Source organism: Elephantulus edwardii, unplaced genomic scaffold, assembly GCF_000299155.1.
Source record: "Elephantulus edwardii isolate Elephantulus edwardi_28Jun2011 unplaced genomic scaffold, EleEdw1.0 scaffold00164, whole genome shotgun sequence".
Taxonomy (NCBI): domain Eukaryota; kingdom Metazoa; phylum Chordata; class Mammalia; order Macroscelidea; family Macroscelididae; genus Elephantulus; species Elephantulus edwardii.
Genome location: NW_006399914.1, coordinates 3,292,365 through 3,319,451, shown reverse-complemented (window position 1 = coordinate 3,319,451; position 27,087 = coordinate 3,292,365). Strand labels below are relative to the sequence as shown.

The following is a 27,087-nucleotide window of genomic DNA, read 5'->3' as shown; positions in this document are numbered from 1 at the left end:
CACCTGACAACAACTACTAAAACAGTAATAGATTAATTGCTTGAAAAAGCAATTTATCTCTAAATGTTTTATAACAACATTTTTGATATCCTTACCCTATTTTTTAAGGAAACTAAATACAAGATAAGTCAGATTATTTATCAAAGGTTTAGTATTTATATAGTTGGTTTATTTGGTTTTTGTGTTTAGCATATGAAGGCATAAGACTATATCAAGATCAGACTTGAGGACCCCTAAATCCTTGCATAATTTTTATAATTAATAAAAGAAAAACAACAATTTTATATAAGACTATTTACAGAAATTGAACGAATCACATTTTTATAATAAAAGATCAAAAAGAGAAAAAAGAAATAATTTATTTGGATAGGGCTAGCTTCATCTTCACCCTACTTGGCATCTCCTACCCATTGCAGGACACTGTGAAGAATAGCGAGGGATCCCATGAGTTTAATGTCTAAGGACCAATTTGGATGTTTGCTGCAAATAATGCTGTCTTTGTCTTTCTGATGCCTAACATCACCTGACCTTTCCAGATGACTAATGTTCGGGTGCACTTAAAGGGAAAGACCAAAAATCAATATGCTCTTAATGACTGAAAATCCTAGGTCATGGCGCAGCAATTAAAAAGAAGCTATTGAGGAGATTATAAAACTGGGAGCAGTAGCTAAGAGCTGTAGAACATTTAAAAAATTGCTGGAAAGTCTCATTCTTGTCTAACTTAAAGATCTCACATTTATTTTTAAAATGATGGCACAAAGGAGAGTTTATAATTTATGGCAATGTCTTCAGTATGCCACTTAAGATGAGCTCAAGTATGAGCAATATTCTTTAGTTTTATATAATGCAACTTACTTGTAACTTAATAACAAAGAGATGAGCAATGATTAGAATCCTGTGCTGCTCAGTTAAAAAACTAAAATATCAAGCAAAGAGTTCAATTATCTCATCAGTTAACCTGATTTAGGATTTGCAAAGAAAAGTGCAGTTTATAAAGGAGGAAGATTGTAACTACCAGTGTGCCTTTGTTAAGAGACTAAAGGGATGCTTAATATTGTAGAATTCTGATGCACTGAATTATTTAGAAATGTAGACAAAGAAAAAGAATTTGACTGATAACATCCTATTATGCTTTCAAGGGCAGTAAATTCATTTTTTTAACAATTCTTCCAACAGTGCCATGTTTTCTGAGTCCTTTGATGGTTGCTATGTGCCATTGAGTTGACTGTGACTCATAGTGACCCTATGAACAATGGATGGAAGTCTTGCCCTATTTTACGCCATCCTCACCATTTCAAATATACATGAGCTCTTTGGTGGTAGTAGACAGTGCAATGGAAAAAGTGCAGCCTCTGGAGAGATGAACCTGTGCTTTTAAGCCACATCTTCTACCATTAAGGTTACCTAGCCTGAGAGGAACAATGAAAAATTTGGCTGGCAGGAGGATCAGTGTAATAATTTGGGTGAGACTCACTTTACTTAACATACATGAAGACTTAGGTTTAAAAACCAACAGACTTCTTTTAATTAGGATGAGTTTTCTTCTCATTCAGCCATATCCTTGTTAGAAACCACAGCACAAAAGAGTTTTTTGATAAATAGAAAGAAGAATGGAGGTTGATAGCTTTCCACATTGTGGTTTTTGGATGGGAATAGTCCATCCCAACATTAGTCAGTCAATACAATTCTGTCACCTTTGTTGAAGTAATTGCTCAGATATAGTCCTGGTAGATCCAACATTTCACTAGTCACAGTGAATGGTTCAGTGGTATGGGCAAGTGTAACTTGAATGAAATGTAGGACCTAAATTCAATGATAGGAAAGAGACATATTTTCTCATTCACTCTAAGAAAGTACAATCAAGTAAAAATAAATAAGTAATCTTAACTGGGCTTCCATAAGATAAATTATCATTGGCTGATGATCGTTTTCATAATGGAAGAGAGGGTAGAAAGACCAAAAGATAATTAGTCCTTAATGACAAAATTAAGTTTCTATATCGACCAAGCTTCACCTGAAAGTTAAATTACACTTAGATATTTTTGTATGTTTGTCAGTTATTTCCTCTATGTAAGTTACTGTGGTGAATTGTTGTATGCTGTGGAGTTGGAACAAATTCATAGCTGACTCCCCAGTGAGTTTTCAGAGGTTGTAAATCAGATGAGGTGCAGATTTTTCACTTTCCCCCCCACAGAGCAGCTGGTGATTCGAACAACATGCCTTTGAATTAGCAGCAAAACTCCTCATTGTCGTTGTAGGAACCCTGGTAAAGTAATGATTAAATTGTCAGATGTTGCGTTTTATTTTTGTTCAAATGCTCAATTGTTGACTGAAAGATTGGTGGTTTAAACCCATCATGAATTCTAGAGGGGAAAACTCATGATGTCTTGCTCTTATGAAGATCTTGCTTGGATCCACAATTAACAGCCTTGGTACCAGCACTCAGGAAATAAAGAGATGCATTGCACTGGGAAAATCTGCAGTTAGAGACCTCTCCAAATTATTGAGGAGTAATGATGTCAGTTTGAGGACTAAGGTGCATCTGATTAGGCCCTAGTCTTTCCAATCACTTGCTATGCATTTGAGAGCTGGACAGTGAATAAAGATGACAGAAGAATTAACACCTTTAATATTGCAGAAAAAGAGAAACAAGGTAGGAGGTGATTTCAAATACTACTACTGCTGTGGTGGTCAAGACAGCATAGTACTAGTACAGTGATAGAGACATAGATTAATAGAATAGAATTGAGAACCCAGAAATCAGCTCACCTACCTAGGGTCAACTGATTTTTGACAAGGAGATTAAATCAGTTAAGTGGGAAAATTACAGCCTTTTAAACAAGTAGTGTTGGCAAAATTGGAAAACCATCTTAAGAAAACTCAAGCAAGACTCACACCTACCACCATACACAAAAACCAACTCATGGTGGATCAAGGACCTAGGAGTAAAACCAAAGACTATAAACTTCATTAGAGAAGAATTTGGAAGAAGAACTAATCCATGATATGAACAGTCTTTCAGGCATAATGACAAACTTACAACCAGACGAGAACAAAATAGATGAATAGAACCTTCTAAGAATCAAATCCCTATGCACATAAAAAAACTTCTCTAACAGGGTATAAAGGAAAGCCACAGACTCAGGAAAAAAACCCCCAATCTTGGTAATGATATATCTGATAAGGAACTCATGTCTAAAATTTATAGAATACTCCAGCATCTCAACAAGAAAAAGTTAAACAATCCAATTGCAAAATGGGCACAGGATGTGAACAGACACTTCACTAAAGAAGACATTCAGATGGTAAACAAATGCCTGGATATATGTTTAAAATTCCTAGCTTTAAGAGAGATGCAAATCAAAACCACTATGAGATATCATCTTGCCTCAGCAATAATGACTAAGTTCAATAGAGCAGCAAACAATAAATGCTGGTGAGGTTGTGCCTTATTCACTGCTGGTGGGAGTGTGAAACAGTGCAAGCACTATAGAAGGTGGTTTGGCACTTTCTATTTCTCACACAGAAATATGGTTGGACCCAGCAATTTCACTACTAGGAATATACCATAAAAAAACCAGAGCTGCCATCCAAAGTGATATATGCACACTCATGTTTATTGCAAAGCAATAACAATAGCAAAGAAAGGGACGCAACCCAAGTGCCCATGAAGAAATGGATGGATAGAAAAACTATGGTATATTCACACAATGGAATACTACGCAGCTCTGAAAAACAAGGAACTCATAAAATATTATGCAACATGCGTGACCCTGGAGGACATTATGCTAAGTGAAATAATCTCCATCACAAAAGGACAAATGCTGCATAAGGCTATTGCTATAAAACAGGACTGACATGGGGGTTGGGAGAAAACTAAGAAAAGAGGGGATAAATAAGATGAAGGAAAGAACTGTTTAAAAGGAATGTATTATGCATTATTTGTATGACAACAGTCCAGAATAAGAGGTGCATAGAAAAGAGGACTAGGGGAGGGATGAGGGGTGGGAGGAAGGAAATTATGCAGCAATGAATGTATTCTTTTTTTAAGAGAATAGGGTGGGGGAGAAGGGAGGAAATGTGAAACAATGAATGAATGAAAAAAAATAATCCAACTTTCCTGTAATGTAAACTTCCATTAAAATCACTATTTTTTTTAAAAAATGTGATGCCTTTGTAGTGTAGTGTTGGAGTAGAACACTGAACATTCCATGGATGCCAAAAGAACAAAAAGATATGTCTTGTAGAGGATACAGACGGAGATCTCTTTGGAGACAAGAATGATGGCATGTTGCCAGTAGGGGCTATTCCTTAGAGAAGGACATAATATTAGGAAGTGTCGAAGGTCAGTGAAGGAGAGGAAGACCCTTTACTAGGTGGATTGATGTGGTGACAACTGCAATGGGCTCGTGTGTGTCAGGAAGCATGAGGATGACACAGGAGAGAGCGGAGTTCAGACCTTATTTTATAGGGTTGCTATGAGTTGTACTTGACAGCATCTAAAAACAACAATTAAATACAGTTGTGGTTGTGGCCTAATGGGTAAGGAGTTGTGCTGACAACCCAAAGGCATACAGTTCAAATCCAACAGAAGCCTTGTAGGAGAAATATGGGAAATCTTTTCCCATGTGATTTCCTGTCTCTGAAAATCCACTGGAGGGTCATTTGTGAGTTATCCACTAAGAGGGTCAGTTGTGAGTTGGTCCAGACTTGATGGCACCAAACAACAATGACATTACATATAATTGCTGACAACCCAAAGGTGGCCATTTCCTACTGTTATTCCACACATTCTTTCAAACTAGAGACTGAGTGCCAAGAAAAAAGAGTGTTCAGGGAACACTTAATTGCAGATAAGAGAGTATTTAGGCAAGAAGGGCCATGTGGGAGGTGACAAGGAATCACGGCTTTACTCTTGTAAATCCTGTGTCTGGTACCTGAGGCTAAGACTGTGTCAGCCTGCAGGGAGAGTACTTTCTCTGGTTCCATTGCCCTGGAGATTGAGATTTTTCTACTTATAACATAGGACTAAAATGTGGCACCAATGGCCATTAAAAGAATAAACAAAGCAAACTTGAAGGAAGAGCAGAGTGCTCCTTAGAAGCAACAATGGTAAAATGTCACTATAAGCTATTCCTTGGTAGGAAGGTGGGCAATCTCCTTCCATGCTCTTTACAACTTCTGACAACTCACTGGAGGGTCAGCTATAAATCAGTTCTGACATAAAAGCACATAACAGCACAATGACAAAAATAAGTGAGAGTTAATAAAATAAAAAAAAATTAACTTGTATGTGCCTGATTTTTTTCACCCTTGTTCCTAGTAAAAATGAAGCTGAATTTTTCAAATTATATACATTTTCTTTCCCTATTTTTACTTGAGACTTCTTTCCTTGCAAGATAATAGTGTTGTTTTTATGACAAAGTGTATAGTTAATTCCTTCTAGTTTCTTTTTGATTTCCACATAAAGAATTTTGTCTTTTTTGGCCCCTGGCTTTTAATTCCGTCTATACAATACATGAAATTTAACCACATGAGCTCAATTATTTTCTCATTAACTTTGGTTTTCTACTGCCTTTCACCTTTGCCCTACCATATTTAGAGATAATGTTTCTATTACTAAATATCTCTATAGAAACTTACGGATGGTTTATGGATTGTTGAGAGATTTGTTAAAGACAATTAGAGGACATTTGATATTGTTCCAGCCATGGAAATAATTGACAAACTATTTTCAACATTGTGTACCACCTAGAAATTTAGTGAGCAAGAAAAAGAGTGGTCAGGAGACAGTTGATGGCAGACAGGGACTATTTAACCAAGGCGATCTGAAACAGAGCCAAGGGTCTCCTCGCTAAGCCTGTGTGTGGTACCTCTGCCCAGAGATGGGTCAACCTGGGGGAAGATTTCTTTCTTTGATTGGATTGCTGAAGGGAGTTAGCTTTTCCTAATTATGACGGGACTGCCCAGGGGAGTTAGCTTTTCCTAATTATCACAGAGGTCTAAGATGTGTCACCAGTGGCCATCTGTGATGTTCCACCAGTGACCATCTGGGATATTTACGGAACAGACCATTCCTCTTTGTTTGTTCTAAAATAAAGCTTCCAAAGGGGAGGGGAAGTGGGGAAGAGAGGTGGGAAGGGGGAAGGGGTAAAATTATTAGGATAGCAGAGATTAGTGGATGGATGGGTGAGGGTGAATTATTGAATAGGCAAGATGCAACAGGGATTTGCTGAGACAGGATGATAAAAGGCATGGATCAATAGTAATTAATTATATAAAGCACATGCATATGAACAGTTGTATAAAAACAAAGCATGTGAATGAAACATAATGTCTACTAATGATTGTATGCAAGCCAGAAAAATAAAAATTAAAAAAAGCTAGGCAACATCATGATAGATGGAGAAGATTGAAACTGTTAACAACTACATCTTACTAGGATCCACAAACAATACACTTGTTATCAACAGTCAGGAGATGTATTGGATTGGAAGTCTGCAGTTAGGGACCTCTCCAAATTATTGAGGAGCAATGGTGTTAGTTTAAGGACTCAGGGGTGCCTGATTCAAGCCATTTGGTCTTTTCAGCCACTTGCTATGTTGCTGAAAGCTGGAGAATGAATAAGGATGACAGAAGAATTGTTGCTTTTGAGCTGTAATGTTAAAGAAGAGTACTGAATAACTGTGGAACACCAAAAGAACAAATGCCAGAGCAGGAACAGCCAGAGTGCTTCTTGGAGGCAAAGGTGATAAAGCTTCATCTCACATACTTCAGGTGTGTTGCTAGGAGATGCTATACATTGCGGAGGACCATCATGCTTGGAAAAGTGGAGGGACAGCAAAAAGAGAGAAAGACCCTCAATAAGTTAATTGACACAGTGACTGCAGATTGAGTGTGTCAAAGATTGTGAGGATAGCACAGGATAGGACAGAATTCAGGTCTGTTGTTCATAGGGTCGCTATGAGTTGTACTCAACCTGACAACACCTAACAACAGCACAACCTTCCTGTATAGGAACAACCATTGCTAACGTCAAATATGTGATTGTCTTATGAAGTAATAGCAATAATGGCAATAGTCGAAGTAATAAAACAGTCATCAGTAATAGTAGAAGACTGAAGAAAGGAGGCTGGAGCTTGCAGTGCAGCTCTCTTTTATTTTTATACTTAGGTGCAAGAATTCTTTAGTTTCAATCAGGACAGATTATTATTGTCATCATTATTTCCATCTTTTTTCCAGGTCTTGAAGTATTAAAGAGAAATTCTCTAAAATGTGATACCTAATCCATTTTTTTCCTTAGGGTGGCAAGTAAATCTCTTTATTATAGGATGATGAGAACATGCGAGAAAACCAAATTAAAATGGCACCTGAAAACAAAGCTTAGATAAGACAAAAGCAAGATTTCCAGGTCCCTTTTTTCCTTCCTAACTGTCAACATAGTTTAGCTCCCTGACAAGAAGAGACAAGGGCACAAAGGTAAGAGGAGGAGTGTCCAGACTAAGATGATGAAATGAAGAAGTGTGGTTATTGGAAGAGGTTCACCAACATCTTTAGGGATGTGATACTGATACAAAGGAGGGTATGCTGAGTGGTCACTGAGTACAGATTGATATGAAAGAGGAGGGAAAAGGGCTTTATAGAGAAACCAGATTGACAAACCAAGAGGCAAAGGAATGTAGGAATAAATTGTTAAGCACAGACAGTCCATAGGAACAGACATGGCAAACAGCAGCAGGAATTTGGTTACAAAAATTATGTGACTGAATTGTCACTAGCACTGAGCCAGGGCTTACAGTAAATTCAAGGGAAATAGGAGATATAGTGGCTAAATTCCGCTGTTGTTTTTGTTAGGCGCCATTGAATGGCCCCAACTCAGTGATCCTATTGCTAGATGGCAGAAAATGGCCCTATATTTAAAATCTTGGTGTTAGAAAGTTTAAGCATTAGAATATTAACTTCAAGTTCAGTGGTTTACGTTCACCAGCGCCTTAATGGGAGATATGTCAGTGTTGTTATTGTTGTTATGTACCATTGAGTTACTAACGACTCATAGCCTATGTACAAGAGCCCTAAACCCTACTCTATCCTGTGCCAACCTGTCTCCGACACAACTACTCCCATTTCCCCAATCACAGAACCAATCTGTCTCATTGAGGGTCTTCCTTTCTTGTGCTGTCCCTTCAACCTCCCTAACTTGATGTCCCTCTCCAAGGACTGGTCTCTCTACTTCTATAAATATTCACAACCTTACAAACCTTATAGAGTAGATCCACTTTGTTCTATAGGCATGCACTGTTTGGAATTGACTGAATGGCGTTGGGTAGTGTGTATACCCTGCACTTGTGGTGTTATAAGGTGCCATTGTGTTAACTACCACTCATAGCAACTCTATGAACAACAGATCTGAACCCTACCCTATCTTGCACCTTTCTGTGGAAGTCACTATCTCAATCCAACTCACTGAGGGTCTTCCTTTCTTTTGTTGACCCTCTTTCCCAGCATGATGTCTCATTTTAAGCACTGGTTGCTCATGAAAACATGCCCAAACCCATTTTTCCATCTTTGTCTATAAGGAGCACTCTGGTTGCTCTTCCTTCAAGACAGATTTTATTCATTTGGCAATGCATAGTATATTCAATACTCTTTGCCAACATGACAATTCAAGTTCATTTCTTCTTGTTGTTATGTGCTGTCGAGTCACTTGCAACCCTCATAGCAACCCTATGTACAACAGCCCTAAACCCTGCTTTATCCTGTGCTAATCGCATGGTCTCTGACACATCCATCCCGATTACCCCAGTCACTGAATCAATCCACCTCATAGAGGGTCTTCCTCTCTTGCGCCTGCCCTCCAACCTACTAAGCATGATGTCCCTCTCCAAGGGCCTGTCCCTCCTTACAACATGTCCAAAGTATATCAGGCAAAGCCCCAGAATCTTTGTCTCTAAGGAACAGCCTGGTTTAAACCTCTCCAGGATGAATCTGTTTTCTTGGCAGTCCATGGTACATTCAATACTCTTCTCCAGCACCACAGCTCAAAGGCATCAATTCTCCTTCTATCCTCCCTAGTCATTGTCTTAGGTCTTCTTTATTCACTGTCCAATTTCTAGATGCATAGGGAGCAATTGAAAATACCAAGGCTTGCATCAGGCACACCTTAATTTGTTGTTGTTTTTTAATTTTAATTTTTTAAATTATTTTCCCCCTCCTGGATTATTTACAAAATTAGAATACAAATTTGAACAAATTCTTTCAATTATTAATCCATCCCTCCCCATATACATCTACATCACTCTGCTTCCAGTCTCTGCCACCCCTCCTGGATCCTTATACTCATCCTATAATAATGGTTTTATACAATATTTATCCTTGTGGGACTGAGTTAATTCACTCAGCATAATGCTGTCCAGTCCCTCCCAAATTAGGTAATAATTTACAACATCATTGCTTCTGAATGCTACATAGTATTCCATTGTGTGAATGTATCATAATTTCGCAATCCACTCGTTTGGGGTTAGACATTTAGGCTGTTTCCATGTTCTTGCAATGGTGAATAATGCTGCTATGAACATTGGTGCACAAATCTCAGTTTGTGCCTCAGTTCTCATATTCTCAGAGTATATTCTAAGTAGTGGAATAACTGGGTCATATAGAATTTCAAGGAAATTAAAGCTATCAAATGGGGAAATGACAACCTCTTCAACAAATGGTGCTGGCAAAACTGGACTGCTACCTGCAGAAAGCAGAAAGAGGATCCACATCTCACACCATACACTAAAATTAACTCAAGGTGGATTAGAAACCTGGGAGTAAAGCTCAAAAACATAATACTCATAAGAGACAAACTGGAATCAAGCTTAGAAGCACTAGTCCAAGGTATAAAGAGACTGCCAAATATAACCAGAAATGCACAATCTAAAGAGGATAAAATTAATGCATGGGGCCTTCTAAAGATTAAATCCATGCGTGCATCAAAACCTTTTTCCAACAGGGTGAAAAGAAAACCTACAGACTAGGGACAAACATTTGGTAATGCCTTCTCAGACAAGAGCCTTATTAACAAAAGTTTACAGAATACTCCTGGACTGCCACAAGAAAAAGACTGATAACCCAATTACAAAATGGGCAAAAGACATGGAAAGAATTTTCACAGAGGAAGATATTTGAATGACAAACAGACACATGAAGAAATGCTCCAAATCACTGGCAATGAGATGCAAATTAAAACAAAAATGAGGTACCATCCCACTCCAGTAAGTGTGGCAAAGTTCAACAGGGCAGCAAATAATAGATGTTGAAGAGCATGTGGCGAGAAGGGAACTCTTATACGTTGTTGCTGGGGTTGTAAAATGGTGCAAACATTCTGGAAGGTAGTTTGACACTTCCTCAAAAGGTTGAACATAGAAACCCTGCACATTAGTTCTTAAACTGACATTCTTTCTCTTTAGAACTTTCAAGAGATACTTGACAACACATTTCTTTTAATTTCTTTATTACTATTATCATGGATGTTAATTGTGGACCCAAGTATAATAAAATAGTTGACAATGTTGATCGTTTCTCCATTTCTCATGAGGTTGCCTGTTGGTCCAGTGGAAAGGTTTATTAATATTGAGTTGCACTGTAGAACACCTCAAATCTCTGTCCTATTGCTAAGTGACAAACGGCAAACATTCATTGGGCTTGCTGTGTTACTGAAGAGAATTGCATTTTTATAAATAGATCTGTAAAATGAGCCTCTTTGATCATATCACTGCAAATTTCAAGAGAACAATGTAGGGAATTCACATTCTTTAAATTAAAAGTAAACAACTACTTGAGATTATTGCATGAGGACCCAATTCCTATTAGAATGTTAACTCCACCATTTACTAAAGAGAATTACAAAAGGTATTTTTACTATTTCTTAAGTCCTTATAATAGTATAAATAGAGATAAAATATTATAGACATGTATGATGTAAGGAAATATTATATTTATAACTCAGGGAAACTATATGGACTACAACTTTCTTACCAGTTAAATTGTTTTGTAAAGACAATTACTCAAAGCTTTAGAGGAATTAGGAATACCCTCTGTAAACATGAATTTAAAATTTGCTGCATTGTCAGTAAAAATGTATTTTAAGTCTACGTAATAGTTTATTTAGGATCTCTCTCTCTCTCTCTCTCTCTGTCTCTCTGTGTCTGTATCTCTCTCATTGCTGTTGAGTCAGTTCCCATTATTAGCTGACTTTTCATCAAATTTCCAAGGCTGTTACTACATGAGAGGAAACTACTTGTCTTTCTCCTAGTATAGGCTAGTGGATTTGAACCTCCAGAGCATCTCAACCTTTGGGGTAGCCGTATTACTCATTACTGCCTATGCCACCAGAAGTCCCTTTTAGGAAATACAGGATAACAATAGATTAAAAGAAGACAAGAGGTAAGAAGATGGAAGAAGTGTAGAAGTTGGAATTAGAATGTTATCTGACAAAAATTGCCAAAAAAAGAAGTGGTGAACAATTGAAAAGAGAAGAGGGCAGAGATGACATCAAGGACATAAGACTTCATGAGATCTTCAGGTAGCCTTAGTCTTGGCAGTTCTCCACCACCCATCCATCCTCACCAAATGCAACATATTAAATTGCACCTATGAAATAGTAAATATTATTTTTGGCTATAAAGAACAAAAACATTTTATCTTTGTATTTCTAAAAATATTTAATGTGAAGTAGTTAATTTAACTTCTAATCAGCTTTGATTCTCATACAATCGGCTTTCACCCCATAACATCAGTGAAGGTTTTATCTACAAATTATTTTCAAAAATCATGAACTATACATTTAGTAATTAATGAGGGCTAAAATGATGCCTTGTTTTGAAGACATTTAAATAACTATTCTTTAAATCTTGCAGTTTTCTTTTTCTTTGGGGCCAATACATTTTCATACCAAGTGGTTTCCAAGACTTCCCAAAAGTCACATAAAGGGTTTAGCATTTGGGCCCGAAGACTGACAATTCAAATGTACCTTTAGAAGAAAGGTGTAGTGGCACCTTGGGAGGCAACTTGGAAGGAAGGTATGGTGATTTGTTTCAGAAAGTTTTCTGCAATGAAAATGCTATGGAGTAAAATTCTATTCTGGAGTAGATGAGGTCATCAAGAGTTGGAATCTATTTGGCAGCAAAGTTAGTGTCTAAAAGCTAAAATGGCCCAGGAGGGTATGCACTGTCATCGTGCCAGGAAGATACAAGCTGTTTCCACATCCATCAGAGTTCCCATCCAGAATACCCTTTGGATAATGAAAACTTGCACAGATTGCACCTGAGGAATAGCCTGACCTTGTGATTGCTGTTATACTTGCAACCATTGAAACAAAGAATAAGATGGGAAATTCTGAAATACTTACTACCCTATCTTTTAACAATTTTTCCTGTCAAGATCATCTTCACCGTAACATCTTTTCTTCTCTTTTGAATGCACTCCATGGCTCCATGTCATGATTATTTAAAATAACTTTTTATTATAGTCTATCAGAAATTCATTATAATAAATACACCACACACATTTTTTATCCTTTGATAATGAACAGAAATGAGAATGAAAGTCCCATGGGTGAACAATGGCTCTTGTTAAATGTTTCTTACCTTTCTTTGTTTGGTTTAATGTTGATGTCACCAACAATATGGATTTCTGCAAATTTTATCCTAAACTTGCTCAGAAGAGAAGCCATTCTAAAAATACAAGAGAGAAAGAAGCACTTTATCACTACACATTTAACTGTCTTTTCACTACAGAGCTGTGATGTTTGAGTTCAGCTATCACAAGCAATCATGTCTCATTTCAACTTTGCTTTCAGTGAAGCTAATTTACTTAAAATACTTTAGTTAGTCCTTGGTTTTCATGACAGTACTTGATGCGTACATTAAGAGTGGGACAATGAAGGCAAAATGGAACTAGTGTAGGTGCAGACACTAGAAGGAGCAAACCTGCTACACATTAATGACTCGAGGAATTTATAACTGTCCATATTATCATTGCAAAGAGAGAGCAAACTTCAACACTCATTATTTTTATAGGGTTATTATTAGCAAATGAATGTATGATTATTACATGATTAAATATTAGAGGGTCTCTTCCCTCCAGAAAAGGAATGATTTTGATATCATTTCAAAGTTACCCAAAAGTTGTGTGAATAATGCAAAGAATTCCAAATTACTGTTTGTAATATGCCCCACTATCGTTCCTACTTTTATCTGTCTACTTTCCTATCTACCATTTCAAAGTAATGTGTAGATCTTACACACCACCTCTTTGTTTTTTAACCTTTTATTGTTATTTGGGTGAAAGCTTAGAGGAAAAATTGATTTTTCATTCAATAATTCATACATGTTTTGATTCAAAACACTAATTTCAGTCCTCTTAATGTAATAGTGCTGTTCCCACTTTATCTCTCTGTTGTTGACCATTTCTGTTCGTCCTGCTCTCTTATCTTTTCCTGCCTACTGAGCTTTGCTTCAAGACAAGTCCTTCACTCTTGCATGTATGATTGGTCTAGGGAGTGTGTACCTCCCTGGAGTTCTTATTCACCTGGTAGGTGTATACGTTGGCTTAAAGTTTAGCCATGGGAGTAACTTAAAGGATTGAAGTATGAGTAAGGGATTTTTGCTCTAAACATTTCTATGAGTATTTCAAAGAATGAAGACTTATATAGTCAAAGAACAGCTTTCAAACCAGAAAGTTTAATATTGAAATTGTAGTATTATCTAACCCACATATAATTTTTAACTTTATCCACTGCCCCTATATAATTCTGGAGGTTTAAAAAAAATAATTATTATAGCTCTTATGTTTGTTTCCATCTTAATATTCATTTTAAGCTAATTTAAACATGTATTTCTATTTTAATATACCATTTTTATGAATATTTCTTGAAGAGACAAATAAAACATAGTATGAATATATATTTATATACGTAATAATCAATGAAATCATATTCCAAGAGGGAGGAAAAAGATTAAAAATTATTAACAACAACCTATCTTTGCTTTTTCACTTATGGAGAAGGCCTATTGGTTTACACATGCCTTTAGGGCCAAGAACTGCTGAGGATCATTCTCCAGATTCCTGTGAGACACTTCTGAACGTAACATGTTCTCTAGATTCTTCTCAATCTTACAACTAACCATTAGCTCTCCATGCCTGAGTTAATGAGAAAGACACAGGCTTATACTTATTTTATGAGTCTTGGCTTTCACTTTTTCTTTTAATTAGAAAAGATCTCTATGGTGATTTATTCAAACTTTGAAACTACAATTTAAGAAGCTGGAGGCCGAGATATATTCAGTGACTATTGCAAAATCCTAAAGCCAGGTGGGGCAGGCTGGGCCAGGACCAGGCTTTGTCTCCCAGACACCCAGTGCAGTGTTATTGTAAGTATGCTGTGATTAGAGTGGCTGGCACAAATTAGCGAGTTTGGATCTCCCAGAAAACAACTCTTGGTAACAAATTCCTTCAGGTTCTTTCTTGAGTAAACTCACTAGCCAGAACAAAATAAACATTGTATAAAATAATGGTACTCTCTTTCAAGACAGTAGATGAGGATTCTGGGCTAAATTTCTTCTAAAAGCATTTGTAGCATAGAATAAGAGATGCTGAATACAATGATTAGAAAATGTTGCAGAGATAATTTATGGATCAGAAAGCCAAGCAAACAGAAGTTCTGTCCTGGTGGCTTTGTCTTTAAATCTGTTTTGATTCTAGGCCAGTGGTCACTGGAATGGCAAGTATCCTGAAAGGGCAAACATATGAGTGATAAGTTGCTTACGCAATTTTTTCTTCTTCAATGCGGTTGATCTTCCCTCCAACATAGATTCTTAATTTACATTCTTTCCACTTTTTTCTGAGAGTCAAGATATAGGGAATAAGGAGTGTCAACCCTGGAATAAAGAGTAAATTGAGATAGAAAGGATAAATATATCTAACTGAAAGGATGTGAGGAGTCTTAGAATTTTTATTCATGTCCATATTCATGACTCCATAAATACTTTTAAAACTTTGAAGAACACAGCAATGTTATTCTTTAACTGGTATCATTTTCAGATATCTTCCCATGCAGTTTGTTAAACTGATCAACATAGAAATTCTATATTCTAGTATATATTTTGGGATTTTTTTTACCTCCATCATCAAATAGCCACCAGACATCGATTGTGCCTTTTCCTTGCTTCTTTTTGAATTGGGTGCTGGCTTCCACCAGTTTCTGGTTGAATTCCCCAACATGCATTGACTGAATAGTGTTAATGCTGCTGTCTGAAATGAAAGAGAAAGTAATGCGTTTTTTTCTTTTTTTGAGGACAGAAAAAAGAAACTTTCCAATAAATCCTTTGATAACAATAGAGGAAGAGATATGACTTTATAATAGGAATCTCTAGTCTAGATAGCAGGACAATGACTAAGGATGGCAGAAGAATTGATGTCTTTGAGTTGTAGTGCTGGAGAAGAGTCTTGACTGTACCATGTACTGCCAAGAAAACAAATTGATCTATCTTGGAGAGGGTGAAACCAAGTTTCTCCTTTGAGGGTAAGATTTTGAAGCTCTGTCTCACCTAATTTGGGCACGTGGCCAGGAGGGACTGATCCTTAGAGAAGGACATCATGCTCAGAAGGGTGGAGGAATGGCAAAGGAGAGGAAGACCCCAAGTGAGATGGATTGATGCAATAATGGGGGCAATGGGAGAAGGTGTGTCAGAGTCAGTGAGACTGGCTCAGGACAGGGCAGGCTTCAGAAGTGCTGTATATATGGTCGCAAGCAATTTGATGGCACATAACAACAACAATAACAGTCTCTGAAAAAAGAGAGGCAAAGCTTGAATCCCACAATGACTTATACCACCTTCAATAGTTAAATAAGAATTGGAGATGGGTTTATGATAGTGTTTTCATTATAAAACAGTAGATTATTATTAGAACAGTGTGGAATTATAACTATTCGGGAATCTAATGATGCCAAATTATCTGATACTACAGCTCTAAGAAGCTGCTCTACAGTCCCTAAAGCATTCAGTTCAAGTCTACCAGCCTGCTCCAAGGGAGAAGGATGGGCCCTTCTCCTCCCAGGTGATAAACTGCCTATGAAAACCTGCTGGAGGGTCAGTTATGGGTCAGTTCTGGCTCAGTGGTACACAACAACAACAAAACAACAGCCAAAATTAGGAGTCCTAGTGGCATAGTGTGTTGTGTATTGAGCTGCTAACTGAAAGGTTAGTGGTTTGAATCCACCATTCTCTCTGTGGGAGAAGGATGGTAAGTCTCATGTAAAGGTTTACAGTTTTGGAAAACCATGTAGAGGTTACCATATCTTGGAAATTACTTAATGGCTGTTGCTTTTTGGTTTGTGTTTATAGCTAAAAAAACCTCTCTGATGGCAAAGTGGTTAAAATGTTTGCTTGCGAACCAAACAGTAGAGAGTTTGAATCTACTAGTCATTCTGAAGAAGAAAGTTGGATAGTCCATTTCGGTAAAGATTATAACCTTTAAATTTGAAGGGATATCTATGGTTATCCATTCAAACATTATGGGACTTTTCTATTCTGTCCTTTAGGGTTTCTGTCAGTTGGAATGAACTCACCAATAGTGGGTGAGTGGTAAGATGCCCCAAAATATCCCAATTTCCCCAAATTTCTTATGTAAATCAACTTAGTATTTCAGATTTTCTTGTGAGTAAAGAATGCTGACGCTTGCTCTAGAGATAAGCAGTCTCATCAGAAGTATTCCTTCCTTACATCATTCAGTCATGGGGACACAGTTTGGGTCCAAATGTCATGACTTGCTGGATTACAGTGGTTGGCAGAGACCATGGGTGTTGTAGCTCTTCGTGACTTACGGCCCCAAAGTTGCTCTTTCTGCCTCCTCTGCTTTCATTTCAAGGAATCTTGCAAAGCTAAAATGAAGCCACTTTGTCTCTTCGAAGTTTTATAAACAAGATGGAAAAATCCAGGACACGTGGAAAGACAAAACCACAAGATACATATGAAATAAAAAGCCCCTGCAGTGAGGTTGATTCTGACTGCTAGCAACTCTCCATTGTGTTCTAATTCATCTTTGTGAGAAGAGACCTTCTTCCTCAGAATAGCTGGGAGATTTGAATTGCTGAAGTTTCAGTCAGCAGAACAACATGTAATGGATTGTGCCACTTTAAGGCTACATATTAAATATTTTTTTAAAGTGTTCTGTATTATTTTTGAAAAAAAAAAAACAAACAAAAAACAGTTCCTCCCTAATGTACCAGGAAGCTAGGGTAATGTCTGAGCAAGATTCTGTTCCTATTTGCCAGTAGGTGTTTCCTTGCCACACTATATACATTATTCCTCATTTCCATGTCTTTGAAAGTTGTAACTTTTTTTTTTTGCTGTATTTCAAAGTGATGGTGTCAGTGTAGAGCTTACACGAGTGGTGACAGCCTCTTCAGAGCTTCTTCTCTGATCTGAGAGGTTCTGAAGAAGCTTTGTTCTGCCTTACACTGTTTCTGTGTTTCCAGTCTGTAGCTCTGAAGCAATTTTCTTAAATTGTTTCTCTATCCCTGGGCCACTGAGGGAGACAGTAAATTTATTTACAAAATGGACCGGACTCTGCTCTCACTTCTATGCAAATCAAAGTCTGCAAGAGGACTTTGTATGTGTTTATCCTGCTCTGGTACTCAAAAGGGTTGTCAGCCAGCTAAGCCCAGAGTAGTGAGTGATCTTACTTTGGAGCTTGGTTTGAAACTGTAGGTGTTGAAAATGGAGCATGGCATTATCATTGCTTTTCTGAACTAGCTGACTTTCATGTTCAGAGGAGGACATATTTACCAAAACAAGTATTGTGGTGCACAAACAGGTTGCCAGAATAAATAGCGATCTTTCATTCCTTCCTTGCCCCAAATTAGGTAGAGAACAATATTGGGTAATGCCTTGAACTTCTCCTACTTTTTCAGACTGTGCCAATGAGCAAAGCAGATATATCTAATATTTACTGTTTCTTACAAATAAAACAAAAATGAATGAGAGACAGTATTTAGCACTCAGAAGGATCTTTTTCTAATTTTAATAGCCTGTGTACCCTCACCTTTAGATCCAAACACATGATGTTCTAGGCAATGTCATTTTAAGGTGAGCTCTCCTACAGTCCATGGGATATCCCAGGTGACATAGTGTGTAGTGCATTGGTCTACCACCTGAAAGACTGGTGGCTTGAATCCACCGGTTGCTTCATAAGAGAATGATAGGCAGTCTCCTCATAAAGATTTATAGTCTTTTAAAAACCAGATGATTGCTATCAATCAGAACTGACGGGATGACAGTGGGCAGAAGAGTAATTCTAGTATATGAAGAGAGGTAACGTTGGCATCTCCTATAATTTCCCGTGTGTGTATGTATGTGTGTGTGTACACACACATATATGTACACACATATACACACATACATACATCTACATACATACATACATACATATCTATATAACATTGAAGAGAGGTAACGTTGGAATCTCCTATAATTTCCTGTATAAATGTGTGTGTGTGTAACATTACAAGTGAAATTGCTTCCTAGGGTTATAGTAGGGAGAAATAAGCAAAGAGCCAAACTTCTAACAGGGTAGCCTTTTTGAAGTGCTGAACATTTTTCATAGATTCTGGAAACTTGAACTAGAGGTAGAGGCCTTCTAAGTCTCAGTTTGGATCTTGCTATTTGCCTGGGTCATCTTCACAGGGAAATGAGCTTTCCCCGCAACCTCTCAATAGTATATGCCTCAAGTTAGAAAAATTGTGCAAGAACGGCATTTTGACTTTAAACCACCAGATGTCGCTGTGCACCTCATTAATCTCAAACTTTCTGTGTTGCTGAAAAGAAAGCAATTTTCAAAGAATCACATGGTTGAATCACCTGTTAATAAAATGTATAAAAGTGTATGTGGTTTACCAGACTTTGCTTTCATTCCAATGACATACACCAAACATTCAGAGGCATATGCTGCTCAACTGAAATCTACACTGGTTAGTATCAATGAAGTTCTGTCTCCAACAAGCCGACAAAAAGCTAGCACACTCTTTAAAAACTGAGGTCCTAGTGGGAGGCCTCATTTTCTGGTCTAGTCGATGGCCAGCCCTCTGATTTGTATGAAAGAGAAGGGAATAAAGCAACTTGGATATTTGTCCTTAAATTTGTATCCCTTTTGCTCTCACCTAAGAAATTTCTTACAATTAAGCACTGTATGACTCCCAAAGCAAAATTCTTACTTTACAAGAAAATTTTTATAGTAAGACAGTAAATATTTAAGACAATAGTTTCTACCATCTAGTCTACTTTCTTGAAAGAAATGTCTTTCTGTCCCTTACTACAATCCATGCTCCCCAAATCTTATAGGTTAACTTTGGAGGTTTGGGGTGGTGAAAATATTCACACCATCACAACAACGTTTGCATGTACACACCAATAATATTGCATATGTTTTTCATATTATACCACCATGTCCTTTTACAAGGCATTCTACCACTATTTGTGGTGGTGGTGTGTACCATCGAGTCAGAACTGATCAATAGCTGACACTCTGGAGGAGACTGCTTATCTTTGTTCCAGGGAGCAGCTGGTGGATTTGAACTGTATGCCTTCAGAATTGCAGCACAGCTTCTTGCCACTAGGCCACCAGAGCTCCCCTCCATTCATGTTAATTAATGTTTATGTCAGGGAGCTCTGATGGTCTAATCTATTGGTTGTTGCACTGCTAACCTAAAAGCTGCAGCTGTCTGGCAGTTCAAATCCACTGACAGTTAAACTCCTTAGCAGCCACTTGAAAGCTCACGAGAGAGTCAGCTGTGAGTTGATTGAGTTGGTAGTAATGACTTTAGCATAAATTCAATTATATGTTTGCTTTTGACCTCTAAAAATGCCCAATGAGGCATTTCATAATCTTTCCCATAAAATTTTAAAAATACTTACCTTTTTTAGGAGCTGGTTTAGTAATGTTCAACTTGCCAGCTTTTTTAAACAAGCCCCGCAGGCCTCCACTTCCCTCTTCACATTCATTATCCTTGATAGTTGCTTCCAGTGCCAGTCTCTCCTGTTCTAATTTCTCTAATTCATCTGATTAAAGAAGAAAAAAGATTACTAACTCAATCTCGAACAATAGTTTTTTATGAACCATTTTATAAATCATTTTTAGTATAAAAAACAGTATACACACAGTACAATAAATTATATTGGTTTTTATGAAGGATTGTTAAAACAGGGCATTTAAAGAAATTTTACTTAGAATGTAACAAGTAACTTAGAAAAATAACTCAATGTATTGATTATAATACATGAAATCTGGGTTTTTATCTACAGGTATAAAGGAAGTGATTTAATTCCCTCTTGTTCATTGGTTGTGGAATGGAGTAAATGTGCAGCTCACCGAAAGTGTAGTGGTTCAAATCCACCAGCTGCTCCACAGGAGAAAGCACTTCAGCTTTCTTCAAAGCTGAAGATTACTTCAAATCTGCTTCTGTGAAAATGCCCAGCCTTGGGAGCCCATGGGGAATGATACTCTGTCCCACAGGGTCACTGGGAATCAGAATTGGACTCAGAAGCAATCGGTATTGCTCTTGATTACTCATCGTCAGCAAAACCAAACACCTGATGCAAGTCCATAAGATCTTCTATACTGGAAGTCACTGACTTACTGGCATAAACTATTGGGCTGGCAATTTCAAGACTGGAACTAACAAAATTACAGAAGGTTTGTATCTGGCACTCAGCAATGTCTCTTAAATTGGAACGTAAAACTGTAACCAAAACCATTCACTATTGTTGTTTCTAACTCATAACAATCCTGCAAGACAGGAAAGAATTGTCCATTAGGTTTCCAAGGATGTAGATCATATAGAAGAAGTTCGCCACACTCTATCCTGTGGACTACCTGGTGGGTTTGAAACAACAGCTTCGCATTGGTAGGCGAGTATTTTAACCACTGTGTCCCCAGAGTTCCATAACAGAAAGCTAGAGAGCAAGAATTAAAGAAAAAGAACTTGCAATTAACTCTATGATTTCTGATGACAAATTCCAGAGGAAAATATTCACCAACAATTCTTTCTGATAAGCAAAGAAGTGAGTCTTGAGTGGATGATCAAAGCCAAAGAGCTAACAGCTGGTGTTTCTGTGTATTTGTCTGAGTTCAATTTGTTAAAACAAGTCACATAATGCCAAGAGTCTGACATCAAGCTGTGGTTGATTTTCTGTGCAGGGTTTAGGTCTTCTCTCCAAGATTTTATGTTATTTCAGGTGTCTTTAACATTCTTGGGTTCTGATGGTAACAAAAATTCCCTAACTGCTATACAATATATTGAATCCCTTTCTAATTTCAACCCACATTAAACCCAAAGCCAGATCCTTTGCTTCTGACTTCAGTGACCCTATGAGTTACAGAGCAGAATTTCTCCATTAGGTTTCCTTGGCTGGAATCTTTAGGGAAGCAGGTAACCAGAACTTTGTTTTGTGGCACTGCAATTTTGGTTTCCCAAAGCACCAACATTTTGGCTAGTAGTCAACTACACACTATTTGTACCACCCAGAAATCTTCTAACATAGGTTGGATGTAGAGTTAATTAAATTTCAGTTAGTCAGGTGACTGTGCCACGCTGATAGATGGTCTCTTTTCTGCTGGGAGGGGTGGTGCTCTTGTCAAATCCTATCATCACTTGCCTCCTGAGAACAGAGCCTTAGAAAATGAGGAATTACTAGGGAAAAGGTAGAAAACATAGATTCGGTGTACAAAACACTGTAAGACTTCTGTAAATGTCAGCCCTCGGAGCCTGTTGCCTTATCTAGCTGTGAAGCGAGCTCTACAAACTCTAGATTTATCAATTATGTACTAACTAAATCTGTCAGGACAGTTACACCCCCAGACGGTGCTGTTATTCAGCTACACAGAATTGTCTGGCCCCTTTCCAGGGCATAGCAATTAATCTTTTGCCAGTGGCATGAGATTTAAGGTCAAATCACCCATGTGATTTCCCCAAAGCTTCCAAGATTCTCAAGATCAGCAGCTATAGAAAATCTGAAAAATTAAACTGATGGATGAAAGTTCAGGCAAGAGTTTCTTACCTCTGCCTCTTGAAAAGTGAACAGGACTGCATTGCTCTGGGGTTCGTGACCTGTTTCCATTCTGCTGCTGGCTTTATGTGACATTAAAGCAAATCATCTACTTTCCTAAACCTCAGAGTTCCTAGCTATGAAATGGAAGATAACAACCTTTTCTTTCTTATACCTTTCTTCCTTTGGAAAAAGAATCAACAATTGTTTCTACATAACATTTTGCCATTTCTTAAAGAGCAAAACTCTAGTGTTTTATACAGGTAGTCTATGCAGCTCTGGAAATGGGCTGAGTCATGCCAAGAATATTGAATATTTTGAGAAACCTGGGAGTTATTTTAGCAGTTGCTATCTCCTCACACTCTTTGTGGGTCAGGGATGCATTTCATTTTACTCCTTCCCAAAGAATTTGGAATAGTTACTATTATTATTCTTCACATCTTTGCTAATGAGCAAACTAAGACTTAGGTTAAATAACTTTTTGAATTATCTATCAAGTGTTATTAGATGCTGTCTAGTGGCTCCTAGCTACCTCAGACACAATGGGGTTGGCCACTGTAGAGTTTTGATCTGTAGAATTTTCATTGGCTGATTTTTCTAGAGGTAGATTGTGACCTTTCCTCCTAGTATGCCTTATCCTAGAGCCTTTACTGAAAGTTGTGTAGCATCATAGCAACATGTAAGCCTTTACTGGCAGATGAGTGGTGGTTGTGCACAAGGTGCATGGGCTAGGATCAAACCTGTTTCTCTCTCACTGCTGTTTTTAGGTGCTGTCTAGTGGACCATGACTCTCAGAGACCCTATGAACCTTGCCCTATCCTGTGCCATCCACATTGTCTCTGCCATGCTCAAGCTCATTGTTGGATTCACTGTGTCAGTCCATCATCTGGTTGAGGGCTTATCTCTCTTCGTACAGCCCTCTTCTTTTCCCAAGATGATGTCTTTTTCCAAAGTTGTCTTCCTCCTAATAATATGCTCAAAGCATGTGAGATGAAATTTTACCATCCTTTCCTTTAAGGAGTCCTCTGATTACACTTTCTCCAAGTCTTACTTGCCTGTTCTTTTGGTAGCACATGAGATAGTTAATACTCTTTGTCAGCATCACAATTCAGACACATCCGTCCTTAGATTATTTTCCTTATTCGTTCTTCTCATGTATGGAATGTAAGAATTCTACCACTGAACCATGATTTCCCCTATCCAGCAAGTAACAGGGTTCAGAGCTCAGATATATTTTCTTGATTTCAGATCCTGTATGCTTCCTATTGTGAAGAATTTCTTTTGGATTATTATTATTATTTCAGAGTTATTTTATTAATCTCTAACACTATTCCTTGCAAAGTGACATCATGCTTGGAAAAGCGGTGGGTTAGGAAGAGAGAGGAAGACTGTCAACCAGATGGATTGACACAGTAACTGCAGCAACAGGCTCGAGTATATCAGAGATGTTGAGAATGACACAGGATAGGACAGGGTGCAGATTTGTTGTTCATAGAATTGCTCTCATTCATACTGGGCTTGATGGCACCTAACAACAATAGCAACTTCATCATTAGATGAACGTAACTACAACTAGGCACACGGGGCAATGACAAGTTAATCCTCCCAAATACAGCCCCTGAGACATGTCATTTTAAAGGGAAGATGCTAGAGATCTGGGTGTGTATAGTGGCTGCCTCTGAGCAGCAGTAGCTTGGCTTTGTCCTTAATGCCCTCTGCTGTTACCTGCCCTCACAGGAGCCAGCTGTGGTATAATCCACTCTCTGTAGACATCTCCAAGAACTGCCCTAGGGAGGTGAGTCTTTCTCTTTTCTCTCTTTGGTATGCTCTAGCATGCCTTGAGATTACCACTAATTGCCATGCTCTCGCAGTCCTCCAGTTTGGACAAAGGGGGTGGGGGTGGGGAGAAGATAATCCTTCTTTGTAACAGTCAGCTAGCTGAACAGCCTGGGAGCTGCTTCAACAATCCCTACTAAGGTACATACACAGCGTGTCTGCACAGTAGAAAATGCACAGTTGTGGGCCTGAAAGACAAAACCAGGCTTTGCTTGGATGATTACTATCCAACAGTTCCCTTAAAAATGACAGAGGTAGATTGAGGCTGTCAGGAAAGACTAAACTCAGCTGGATTTGCCACCTTGGGGTTGTGGATCCATGGAGTGGTGTGATCGCCACTTGCACAGTGATTTTGCAAGTTCTCATTAGAGATAATTTTTAATTATTCACTTTGCAGGTGATCTAAGCCCTCCTTCTGTGTGTACCCCTCCCCCTACTTCTCTCATTTTAGCACTGTGCAGAAGTGATATTTTGATAATCTGTTCTGAATTCTCTATCCAGGGTACTGCTTGACTCTGGTTGCATGGGAAATCAAGAAGTGCCTTCGTCAAAACATGTCTTTCAACAAGAGAGCTAGCCAGCTGATGTGCAAAAGTGCACTTTTAATAGGGCTGTAGTTCCACTTCTTGGAACATACCTGGAGAATAGAAAAGTGTTCCTGAGACAAGTACACACATGTGCATGCGCACACATGTTCACAGAAGTACTACTTACAATAGCAAAAGGTGGACACGGCTCAGATAGCCATTGGCTGCTAACCTGATAAGTTACCTGTGGCCCCTTCACACAATGGCATATTATTCAGTCATAGAAAACCAGACCCATGGCCCTCAAGTCAATTTTGACTCGTAATGACCTAATAGGATAGAGCAGAGATGCCCCATAGGGTTTCTAAGGCTTTAAAACTTTATGAAAGCCAGCTGCCACAGCTTTCTTCCGAGGAATGGCCGATGGATCCAAACGCTAACCTTTTGGTTAGCTGCTGAATGCTTAGCAATGGGACTATAAAGGTTCCTAGTATATCAAATTACCTAAAAGGAATACGTTTCAGGCAGTTCTGTTTCTTTTCTCTATATCTGTTCACTCTATATGCTGAACAGATAATTTGAAAGGCTCTGGTGGCCTAGTGGTAAGAAGCTGTGCTGCAACCTCCAAAACCATCGAGTTGGAGGCCACAAACTGCTCCATAGGAGAAGGATGGGTAATCTCCTCTCATGTGATTACTGCCTCTGAAAACCTGCTGCAAGGTCAGCTATGGGTCAGTTCCAACTCTCTGCTACACAAAACAACAACAAACTCTATGAAAAAAAATGTAGCATAATGATCAGAGGAAGACTCCTCAACAACATGAATTATGCAGATGATACAGCTTTTCTCGTTGAAAGGAAGAAAACTTGAAGTGCCTGCTATGGAAGATAAAAGACAGTAACTTTCAATATGGATTACATCTAAATATCAACAAGACAAAAATCCTCACCTCTGAGTAAGATGATCATATGATCTATTATGCTGGAGATGAAAAGGTGAGGAAAAATGGGGTTGCTTTCATAGTTTAAAAAGTAATTTTCTATACACATACAAGGAATTCCTGAGAATACCACTATCATTCAGATATATGCACCAACAACCAGAGCCAAAGAAGAGGAAATAGAAGATTTCTACCAACTTTTACAGCCGGAGATTGATCGAACACACAATCAAGATGTATTAATAATAATGGGTGACTGGAATGCAAAAGTTGGGAACAGAGAAGAAGGATCAGTAGTCAGAAAACATGGACTTGGTGACAGAAATGAAGCTGGAGATAGAATGATAGAATTTTGTACAAATAACACTTTCTTAATTTCAAATATATTTTGTAAGAAACATAAACACAGGTTATACACATGGATTTCACCTGATGGTATGCATAGGAATCAGATTGATTACATCTGTGGAAAGAGTAACTGGAGAAGCTCACTATTAGCTATGAAAACTAGGCCATGTGCTGATTGTGGAATAGACCACCAACTACTCATATGCAAGTTCAAGCTGAAGCTAAGAAAAATGAAATCAAATCCATAGGAACGAAAATATGATCTTGAGTCTATCCCACCTGAATTTCAAAACCATCTCAGGAACAGATTTGAGGCCTTGAACACCAATGAGCAAAGACCAGATGAGGAGGATATCAAGAATATCATCCAGGAAGAGTGCAAAAGGTCATCACAAACAGAGGAAGAAAAGACCAAAATGGATGTCAGAAGAGACTCTGAATATTGCACTAGAGCACCAATAAGCCAAAACAGGGAAGAAATAAAGATATTAGAGAGCTGAACAGAAGATTTCAAAAGGCAATGCAGGAAGACAAAGTATTACAATGAAATGAGCAAGAAGCTGGAGTCAGAAAATCAAAAGGGCCAAACTCACTCAGCATTTCTTAAGCTCAAGGAACTGAAGTGCAAATTCAAACCTCGAGTTTCAGTACTTAAGGATACTATGGGCAGAATAGTAAATGATCCAGAAAGTATTAAAAGATGGAAAGAATACACAGAGTCATTGTACCGAAAGGAATTGGCAGACACAGAAGAATTTCATGAAACAACACATGAGCAAGAGCCTATGGTGATGAAGGAAGAAGTTCAAGCTGCTCTTAAAGAATTGGAAAAAAAATAAGGCCCCAGGAATTGATGGTATACCAATTGACATATTCCAACTAACACATGCTGCCCTAGATGTGCTCACCACACTGTGCCAAGAAATCTAGAGGACAACCAGTTGGCCAACTGACTGGGAGAGATCTATATTTGTTCTCATTACAAAGAAAGGTAACCCAACAGAGTGTGGAAACTATAGAACAATATTATTGATTTCACATGCAAGCAAGATTCTGCTGAAGATTATCCAAAAACGACTGGAACAGCACATCAGCAGAGAACTGCCAGAAGTCCAGGCTGGGTTTAAAAGGTGTCATGGTACTAAGGATAATGTAGCTAATGTTAGATGGATCTTGGTTGAAAGCAGAGAGTACCAGAGGAATGTCTATCTGTGTTTCACTAATTATGCAAAGGTGTTTGACTGTGTGGATCATAACAAACTGTGGCTGACTCTGAGAAGAATGGGAATCCCAGAACACTTGATCATGCTAAGAAACCTATACTTGGACCAAGAGGCAGTCATCAGAACA

General features: G+C 38.1%; 1 protein-coding gene across 2 annotated transcripts in view; it reads right to left on the bottom strand.

Moving 5' to 3' along the window:
* The window catches only part of SLC12A1 (solute carrier family 12 (sodium/potassium/chloride transporter), member 1), a 139,070-nt gene that overhangs the window by 8,421 nt on the left and 103,562 nt on the right, over nucleotides 1-27,087 (bottom strand). For both annotated transcript variants that reach the window (XM_006895292.1, XM_006895293.1), the window contains exons 20-23: nucleotides 19,956-20,099; nucleotides 15,163-15,294; nucleotides 14,810-14,921; nucleotides 12,630-12,716 (exon numbers count right to left, since the gene is read on the bottom strand). In XM_006895292.1, coding sequence (XP_006895354.1) covers nucleotides 12,630-12,716; nucleotides 14,810-14,921; nucleotides 15,163-15,294; nucleotides 19,956-20,099 — 475 coding nt within the window. The remainder of the gene's footprint in view (nucleotides 1-12,629; nucleotides 12,717-14,809; nucleotides 14,922-15,162; nucleotides 15,295-19,955; nucleotides 20,100-27,087) is intronic.